At 42.7% G+C, this 10257-nt stretch overlaps 1 protein-coding gene across 7 annotated transcripts in view; it reads left to right on the top strand.

Moving 5' to 3' along the window:
• The window catches only part of Mon2 (MON2 homolog, regulator of endosome-to-Golgi trafficking), an 80431-nt gene that overhangs the window by 51394 nt on the left and 18780 nt on the right, over nucleotides 1-10257 (top strand). For all 7 annotated transcript variants that reach the window (XM_029482362.1, XM_021173736.1, XM_029482364.1 and 4 more), the window contains 5 exons: nucleotides 979-1154; nucleotides 3230-3392; nucleotides 4928-5221; nucleotides 6323-6521; nucleotides 9426-10048. In XM_029482362.1, the coding sequence (XP_029338222.1) occupies nucleotides 979-1154; nucleotides 3230-3392; nucleotides 4928-5221; nucleotides 6323-6521; nucleotides 9426-10048 (1455 nt within the window). The remainder of the gene's footprint in view (nucleotides 1-978; nucleotides 1155-3229; nucleotides 3393-4927; nucleotides 5222-6322; nucleotides 6522-9425; nucleotides 10049-10257) is intronic.

The raw sequence follows: 10257 nt of genomic DNA, 5'->3' as shown, positions 1-10257 counted from the left end.
AAAAAAAAAAAAGAAGGCTTTAAAAAAATATAAAGTCATGGCTGACAAAATGGCTCAGTGGGCAAAGGTGATTGCCGTCAATTCTGACAACCTGAGTTCAATTCCCAGGACTTACATGTCGCAAGAGAGAGCTGACTCCTGCAAGCTGTTCTCCGACTTGCACATGTATGATATGGTACACACTCATAAACACTAATCAGTAGTGATAAAGACCAATTAGACTCCTTTTCTACTTGCTTCAATATCCTCAATGTCTGATCAATATTCATTGCATGGTAAAAGCTTACTAAATATGTGTTTAGTAAGTCAGCCACAAAGAACAAAGTTTGGAGAGAAGAAAATTAAATAGTGAAGTGCTTTTAACATGTCAAAAGAGGTAACACAGAGTACTTTTTGTCTCAGCAAGTTTTGTGGCTTTTGTCATTTATGTTAATAATTGTTATTAAAGCATATCATTTCAGACTTTATAGTTAGATCTTATTGTATCATACTTGATAATTTTACATTTAAATACATGCTATACATTAATACAGTAAATGAAAGATAATACTAGATATTGGGAATTATTTTCTTTAAGTGTAGCTAAGGATATATTTCCTTTAGCAAGGTCTATGGGGAGAGGTAGCCCCACATTTCCCCTGAAATTGTACACACTGAAGGAAAGCAGACAAGTGGCAAAACTCTAAAGATCATTGCTAGAGAAATCATATTCTGTTCTTTTACTAGAAAATTTCTGTTTACTGCAGTATTGTGAATGGAGGTGAATCTGAACCTCACAGGAACAGCAGAGATGGGTGCTACACTCGGTAGTCACAGCACTTGGGAAACTGAGGCACGAGATCACTTGAGCTCAAGTCCAACTGGGCAGCATAGAGAGGGCATTGCAGAAAGATGGGAGGGGGGCAGTGGCAGTTGTAATAAGGCTACCTGCCGTGTTTTGGACATCTTTGCCTAATTACCTTCTTGTTCCCTTTTTAGAGACTACAGCTGCTTTTATTGAACCCATTAAAAGAGATGTCCAATATTAACCATCCAGATATTCGACTCAAGCAATTAGAATGTGTGTTGCAGATTCTGCAAAGCCAGGGAGACAGTCTTGGGCCTGGGTGGCCGTTAGTTCTTGGAGTCATGGGAGCAATCAGAAATGATCAAGGGTAAGTGTTTAAAATGGATACGCAACGTGTAAGAGGTCAGAGGGTGCCATCCTGATGGCCTGCAGTGAGAATTTTTATCTCTGCCCTGCTGCTCATGCCCTAGCTCTCCCTGTCACAGTGCTTCATAACCTACCCAGGCAGTTCTGGGAACTCGCAAGTATTGTTTTGCTTTTAAAGGGATAGAAGATTTGCTGTTTCGTGCCATTTATATTAGAATATAAGATCTTATTATAAGATAAATAACTTAACATTTTATAATGTATTAAGGACTCCATATATTAGGAAATTCTTAAGAAATTGCTTTAAAATGACTATTTATTTGTTTCTTAAACATTTATTCTGTGCTTACTGTGTTCCCAGAACTGAGCTTGTGGGCTGTTCTGAGTACACAAATAAATGGCCACTCCCCTAGAAGGAGAATACAGGGAAGAGAGCACTTTACTGTAAGCCAGGCAAAGCCCCAGTGGAGGGGGTGGAGCCACAGCATACGGCATCCTGTGTGTCTAAAGGCTATTTGCATTTACTTTGAGTATGCCTGAGAGGCAAGTGAGGAGTTTACACGGGAGAGTTGTAGTCAGATGTGCATTTGACAGAGTCCACTGTGACAAGGGCACGGAGAGAGAGCAGCAAGTGTGGGCGGACTGACAGGTGCTTCCTAGAAGTGACAGGTGTTTGAGGTATGTAACAGATTGACTGGGGACAAAGGGAGAAGTGCAGTCTAGAATGATCCTCACACTTAGGGCATAGGTAAATAGTCAAATCCCATTAAATAAATAGGGATACAGAAGGAAGAGCACAGTAGAATGGGATGTGGGATTTTACTTAGCTTAGGGTAGAACATCAGTGAAGAAATTAAACAGGTCCTGGGTATTCGTGTCTGAGATCACACTGTCACACACACTCTAGCGACAGGGGCACTGCAGTGTTATGTTAAAACTACAGAGACAATTAATGATAGTATTAGAGAAATTAAATGTTTAAGTATTTGTAATAGTAAATGTCCTTATAGTCCAACACTCTGAGATTATTAAAGTAAAAAAGACCAGTGTGCGTCAAGTTGAAGCTGACTTTCTTAACTCACAGCACAGAGTAGAATGTGTGCAGTAAAGTGGCAGGAGTCCATGTGCATCCAGTGCTGAGAAACTCTGGAACATTGAAGGCTCCATTATTTACGTTACTTACCATTTGTTCCAGGTGACCTTCACTGGCTATGATAAACACCATGGCCTAAAGAAACTTGAGTTACTGGGCTTACACGTCACAGTCAGAGTCCACCATGAAGAGAAGCCAAGGCAGGAACTGCCCCAGAACCCATGGGGACACTGCTTACTGGCCTGCTGTCCATAGACTGCTGAGTAGGCTTTCTCTTACAGCCCAGGACCACCTGTCCAGGGGTGACACAGGCCATAGTGCAAAGGGTCCCGCCCGCATCAGTCACCTGCAGGCCAGCTGATGGAGATAGCCCCTCAATTACAGTTCTCTCCTGAGATGACTCTAGTCTGTAGGGTGGACTAAAGAACTAGCCAGAATACCACCGAACTTTTTCTCCAAGACCATCTACCTCTTGTGAACGTTATACTGTACTTTTCTCACAGGACAGATCTGTAATTGTGCTTAGGTACTTTTAAGAGGTACTGTGTAGATATTAAAAACAGCCGTAGCAGAGGCACTTACCCTCGGCTACTGAGTAAGCACACTTGTGCATGCACTGGGCCACAGAAGACAGCTTTGGTGCATGAGGGAGAAAGGGGCTGTGGCAGCCTCCCCTCAGTGCGCTGTCGCAGGGGTCCTGGGTCGGGTCGTTGGTTGGTGCTCAGTGCTAACACTGATTTCCCCGTCTCTGCTTCCCAAATGCCGGGATTGAATCTAATCTTATTTGTTAATCTCATCAAGGTCCCTTTACTCTTGTGTATTTGAGAAAGCATAAGTAATTATGTGGCTGTTGAGGTACTGTGCAACCAGGGAGGGCATCCCTGTTAAAATTCTAAAATAAAAGTTTGCTGGGTTCAGATTATTGTAAAGTTTTCCCACCCCCTTTCTTTTCTGTTCACATTTCCCGTTTCTTTTGTTTTCAGAGAATCATTAATAAGAACTGCCTTTCAGTGTCTTCAGTTGGTTGTGACAGACTTCCTACCCACAATGCCTTGTTCTTGCCTACAGATAGTTGTAGATGTTGCAGGTAGCTTTGGACTGCATAACCAAGAACTTAACATCAGCTTAACGTCAATAGGCTTACTGGTAAGTACTACTGCCTTGTCATGGTGAGACCCTTTTACATGACTTATGTAGTTAACAGGGAATGCTTACAAATACAGGGTAGACACTTGACAGTTTTACTGACTATTAAGTACCAAGCATATCCTCCATGAATTAGTAAATAATTTCGGAAACAGTCCATTAGTGGTGGGACATTTGAAACAATTTTGATATACTGACCTTTGAGTTTTGCTGAGTTTATGAGAGAACTTTGTGAAACAATAATAGTAAATGCATATAAAGAAAATCATGGCCTGGAGAGATGGCTTAGCAGTTAAGAGCACTTATTATTCTTCCAGAGGTCCTGAGTTCAAACCCCAGCAACCACATGGTGGCTCACAATCATCTGTAATGGGATCTGAGTCCTCTTCTGGTGTGTCTGAAAATAGTGATGGTGTATTCATATACATAAAATAAATAAATCTTATAAAAAATCATGATTGATGTAGTGTACAGATTAAGTGACCTAAAATATTACTTTTGTAACATTTTTTCATAGACTATTTAATAACAAAGCTTTATTTACTATTTGTATAGACCCATAGTCTGTCAACAAAACTGTTAGACACAGGAGACAGCATGTTGTAGTGGAAGGCTCTGTGTATCTTTAGTACTTGTGGATTCTTGAATTATGGACATTTAAATCTCATTTCACATATCTTGAATATGGAATTAGTATGTTAGCGTATTGCAAGTGTTTCATATGAATCAGATATGAGGAGAACTGCCCCCAGTGTCTGTAGTTTATCTAAGGAAATTGTTTAGATTTTCTGACCTCATGTTACAGTTGCGAGAGTGTGTAAAGCTGAAATTATGTTTCTCTCCCAAGTTAGTTAAGTAGTTTATCTAGGATCTCCTAAGTGTTTATTGTGACTCAGAAATTCCATAAAGTTGAACTTTAAATTTCTCACACAAAGTAGTTAACTTGGTATTTTTCTATGAAAACCATGGCCATGGAAGACTACTCGGTCAGACACTCCCTGCTGTCAAAGAGCAGAGCAGCTGACTGACTGTGCGCTCTAACAGCACTCAAGGCCTTCCCTCACTTCCTGTGGATGGTCACAGCGCTGTCGTCATTAACTCACATACTTCACCACCGCTGAGAATAATAGTCTGTGCTATGTGAAGATAAGAACTGGGTTTTGTATGATATTAGAAGTTATTAAGTGATACAATTATGTTGTGATGCTATTGTTTTAGTTAAGATCTTAATGTATATTGTATAGTTAAGAATTATAATGACAAAAAAGAATTATAATGCCTAGATGCTATATATATATATATATATATATATATATATATCAACACATTGAAATTAATGATTTCTTTCTACATACAGTTGAAAAGTTTTCATAATAAAAAGTACAGGACAATAAAAGTTAATGATAAGACAAAATAATTAGCCACCTTTTCTTGAAATTAGAGGCACTGATGAGGGAAATGCTTGTATTGAATCTCTTCTGAAGCTTAGAACAAAATTCGTGAATAAAATTATGTTTCTATACTTTTCTTTTTAGTGGAATATTTCAGATTATTTTTTCCAAAGAGGGGAAACGATTGAAAAAGAATTAAATAAAGAAGAGGCAGCTCAGCAGAAGCAGGCCGAGGAGAAAGGAGTGTCTCTGAACCGGCCGTTCCACCCCGCGCCGCCATTCGACTGCTTGTGGCTATGTCTCTATGCCAAGCTGGGGGAGCTTTGCGTGGACCCCCGCCCTGCCGTGAGGAAGAGCGCGGGGCAGACCCTGTTCTCCACGATCGGAGCGCACGGGACCCTGCTGCAGCACTCCACCTGGCACACCGTTATTTGGAAGGTACTGGGGACGGTGGGGCTGCTCGTTTTCCGCTTTCAGTCACATGTGTACACTTTCTAAACAGTCATTCCTAGACGTTTGTTTCTTTTACGTATGTGAGTACACTGTCACTGTCCTTAGACACACCAGAAGAGGGCATCAGATCCCATTACAGATGGTTGTGAGCCACCATGTAGTAGTTGGGAATTGAACTCAGGACCTCTGGAAGAGCAGCCAGTGCTCTTAACCACTGAGCCAACTCTCCAGCCCAAACAAATTAATTTTTAAAGATTGATTTTCATTATTTTTACTGTGTGTGTGTGTATATATGCATGTGGACGCATGAGTGTGTGTGTGTGTGTGTGTGTGTGNGNGAGAGAGAGAGAGAGAGAGAGAGAGAGAGAGAGAGAGAGAGAGAGAGGCACACAAGAGCAGAGGTTCCCACAAAAGCTAGACACTTTTATCTCCATTCACTAGTCCATTCTTTCTCCCTGAGAGGGTCACTAGTTCCTTAATGCTGCATGTAAAACCGCCACCACAGTTACCACTGCTTCAGCTTCCTGCTTTTCCTCCTCCGATTTCTCTTTCCTCTCCTATACTCTCCTGTCCTTCTTTCTCTTTTTGTGTCTGTGCTGGGTCTTGAACCCAGGACCATGTGCCTAAACTATTAGTTCATCTTGTCTGTGACATTTTCTGTTTCATAGACACATCTACTCTGTTCAGAGCTCCTCCCCCGTTTGTTCTTATTTTCCTTTGAGTGTAAAAACTCTCCAAGTTGTAGCTAAGTTTTGCTTGTTGGTTGGTTTTCCCAACATCTCATTTGGTCCTGAGGTCTGGACATCCCATGGTAATACTTTCTGCCTGGATTCTTGTCTCAGTTATAATCCCAGAGATGTTTCCACTGATAACAAGTCCTGGCTAGTGCTCTATCTGTTAATTTACTTTCTAATTCCATGAACTTAAGGATAAGTTTAAGAATACACAATTGTGTTTTTTAGTCAATTTCTCTAATTTATGTGGATTGATAAAACTGTTACATATTTTTATAACTTTTATTTTCTATTGCCATATCTTAAGCTAACTCATCAATATTTTTATATGATCTTTAAAATAAATATTTAGGTACTCTTTCATCTACTGGACCGAGTTCGAGAATCTTCTACAACTGCAGACAAAGAAAAGATTGAGTCTGGAGGTGGAAATATTTTAATTCATCACTCAAGAGACACGGCAGAGAAGCAGTGGGCTGAGACCTGGGTATTGACATTGGCTGGAGTAGCACGGATCTTCAACACCAGGAGATACTTGCTGCAGCCTCTAGGTGTGCAAATATTGTCTTTTTCTGCTTATACAACTAATCTGTGTTAAAGGAAATTTGGAACATACTTAGGAAATTCTTTGGGAATTGATATATTGTACTAGAATAGTCAGCAGTCTTAACTGTAGGCCTGACTTAGTGTGGTGTGCATGCTCATTTCATCGAGGGAAAGAACCTGCTCTGGACGCATCTTTCAGAGTCCAGTGGTGAAGAGAATACACACAAGGCTGGACTTGAGAGAAGAGCCATAATTATGCCCTTAAACCCAAAGTGGCCACAGTGATACATGCCACAAAGACAGTTAATGACTGTGAGTCTAGAGTGGGTTCTGAGCCTGCATGGCAGCCCGAGAAGACAGCACTGTGCCTGAGGTCACAGGGAGGTGACCTCATCAGCTCAGAAGGAGAGGTGAGGACAGGTGGGGGGGGGGGGGGGAAGGAAGGGGGGTGTGAATTAAAGGGCATGGCTGACTGCTGAGGAGGCTGTTCATGCAGATCAGATCGGTGGCTCTCAAGCACGGCAAGCTTAGGCTCATTTTATAGAGGACGTATTAACTCTGGAGACTGTATTGTAGCACTAGGGTCCGGAGAGTGCTTCGGTCGCCTGGAGTGTAGTAGTAGGTGGTGCAAGCGGTAATGAGTGCATCCCAGAGTGTGCAAGAAGTGCCCCAAACAAAGAGCGTCCAGTTAGGGATGCCAGTGGCTGTGTGACTGAGAACCCAAGGGGAGGTTGTAATGCTTTTGGTTTGAATGGCAGTGTTGGGGAGAGTATGGAGAAATGGACGGCGGTACTGCTGGACCACAGTGCTGCCCAAGCGTGTGAGCGAGTGCAACATGTGGGGGTCAGGAGGCAGCACTGGATGTCCTGCCATCACCCTCTACCCATTCCCTGCGCACTCGGACTCTGAGTCCCCCAGTGCTGAAGTTACAGAATCACATGCAGCCACACCTAGCTTTTATATAGGGGTCAGGGATTTGAACTCTGACCTTTATACGTAGATAGCAAGCACTCTGCAATTAAAGCTCATACCCACTGCACCTGTTTTTTGTTTGTTTGTTTGTTGTTTGATTGTTTAACATATGTTCTGGAGATTAAGCTCAAACTTAGGCCCTCCTTTACCTGCCTGGCAGGCACGTTAACAAATGGACCATTTCTCCAGCCTCCTCTAGTGTTTTTGTTTGTTTTTGACACTGGGTCTTTGTAGACAGCCTTGGATGTCCTTGGAACTCACTCTGTAGACCGGGCTGCCTTTATCTCTCAAGTGTTGGGATTAAAGTTGTGTGCCACCATACCTAGTGTATTTTTGTTTAATTTGTTTTTTTTCTTTATGTATGATTTACATATGATGGGAATACAAATATACATCATATTTACATATGAAGGAACATACAAAACGTCACTTTTAACATCTGTGTTTACTTTATGCCAACAGACATAAGCCATCTCAGGAGGCCTGAATAATTTTTTATAATGTGAACACTAGTGAATTTGCTTTTAACAGACCCATATGCAATACATAATTATATGTAGACTTTTACAAAGCTAACTTACTGGTTGGTGCTTTCTTTCAGTGTTTATTGTGTGTATGTGGCAGGGAGCACACACATATGCCATACCATATAGAAGAGCAGAGAGAGAGAGAGAGAGAGAGAGAGAGAGAGAGAGAGAGAGAGAGAGAGAGAGAGAGAAGGTCAGAGGGAAACGTTCAGGGATAAGTCCTCTCCTTCTACCATGTGGGCCATGAGAACTGAAGCTAGTCATCAGCTTCAGTCATCCTGCTAGCCCACTGAAAAATGTCTAAGAAAATGCAGAGGCATAAGGGAATTGTATATGAAGACGACAGTGAATTTTATGAAGCATGATACATAGCATGTTTTAGACATTGAGACATGGAAATCATGTGTCATGCAGTTGTGAGTAGTAACTTTTCCCTGGAGACTAGGAATGAGAACATCTTAGGCTGCAGAGAGGTCAGTTATAGCCACTTGCCTGCCATCCATGGAAATGCCAGTTCAGCCTTTAATCCTGGGAAAAAGGTGGTGGTGGGCAGGGGGCTGTGTGTTTAAATCATTAATAAAGGTAGATGTATAGCCACAGCGCCGCTGAGAGTGCTTCTTTTATCACCTATATTTTTATTCTAGTCTCCTTAGGCAGAAGAAAATAAAACCTCTAAGGAGGTATGTTCCCCACTTAACATATACATTCCTATTGATAGAGATTTTATTTTATGCCTATGAGTACACTGTAGCTGTACTGATGGTTGTGAGCCATCATGTGGTTGCTGGGAATGAAGGTTGCTCGCTCCGGTTGGCCTTGCACTCCGGCCTAAAGTTTTATTATTATATGTAAGTACACTGTAGCTGTCTTCAGATGCACCAGAAGAGGGCGTCAGATCTCATTAAGGATGGTTGTGAGCCACCATGTGGTTGCAGGGGTTTGAACTCAGGACCTTAGGAAGGGCAGTCAGTGCTCTTAACCACTGAGCCATCTCTCAAGCCCGGGATGTGGTATTTTTAACTATCATTTTTATTATGTATGGGAGGGCATGTGTGGGCATTCTGCCTCACATGAGTGGTGGAAGTGGAGGTTGGCTTGAGGGAATTGGGAAGCCACACTGTGTGGCTGTCCTGACTGCACCTGGTGTCTCACTGTAGGAGTGTCTGGATTGTGGAGGCAGGCTGCCCGTCAGGCATTGTGGTTCTGTGGATGAGGCTCAGTTGTGAGTCTTGTGTGGCAAGTGCCTCTCTGCTCAGCCATGGGTCATAGTTTTAGTATGTTAGATCCTAGTTTTATGCTTTTGACTTCTCTGTCAGTGTAAGCAGAAGATAAAGCAACCCTGCTTCAGAGTACCGGAGAGGATCTGCTCAGTGACACTGATTGACACCCCACCCCCTCTCATTGATACAGGAGACTTCTCAAGAGCTTGGGATGTTCTTCTTGACCACATCCAGTCAGCTGCACTCAGTAAAAACAATGAAGTGTCCCTCGCCGCTCTGAAAAGCTTCCAGGAAATATTACAGATTGTGTCCCCTGTCCGAGACTCAGAGAAGCCCGAGACCCCTGCAGTTAGTGTGCCCGTACCTGTCCTTCTGGGAAACCTTCCAGGCCCAGGCCTGAGCAGGCCGTTTGTGAGGACAGACTCCATTGGAGAAAAGCTTGGCAGATGCAGCTCGGAGACTCCTGTGGTGACTGACGAACTCGAAGATCTGAAGCTCTGGTGGGCTGCCTGGAACACCTGGCACAGGACGGGTTCTGAAAGCACAGAGCCGCCCAGCACTGTCGATGAGCTGACGTTTATCCCCAGCCAGCCTTTCCTTACAGCCTTAATTCAGATCTTCCCTGCCCTCTACCAGCACATAAAAGCTGGCTTCAGCATGGCCGACTTGCAGAAGCTGGGCGTCATCCTGCACAGCGCTGTCTCTGTCCCCATCAGTTCTGATGCCTCTCCTTTCATCCTCCCGTCTTACACAGAAGCAGTCCTGACAAGTTTACAGGAAGCCGTGCTTACGGCCTTAGATGTTCTCCAGAAGGTAAGGTGACTTCAGTGCTTGTGTAAAAGCAGTGATGAATAGGATGCTTTGGATTTTTATTTTATTATATTGTTTTGTGGTAAATTTCAGAAGATAAATTTAGGACTTTCTGGATTGCTATGTACGTACACTTTGGGATAAATTTAAGATTGTCAAGATTTTTAAAACGGCGCACTCCTTTAATCCTAGCACTTGGGAGGCAGAGACAG

Source organism: Mus caroli, chromosome 10, assembly GCF_900094665.2.
Source record: "Mus caroli chromosome 10, CAROLI_EIJ_v1.1, whole genome shotgun sequence".
In the NCBI taxonomy this organism is placed as follows: domain Eukaryota; kingdom Metazoa; phylum Chordata; class Mammalia; order Rodentia; family Muridae; genus Mus; species Mus caroli.
The sequence above is the reverse complement of the archived record's forward strand: the minus strand, read 5'-3'. Positions and strand labels throughout refer to the sequence as shown.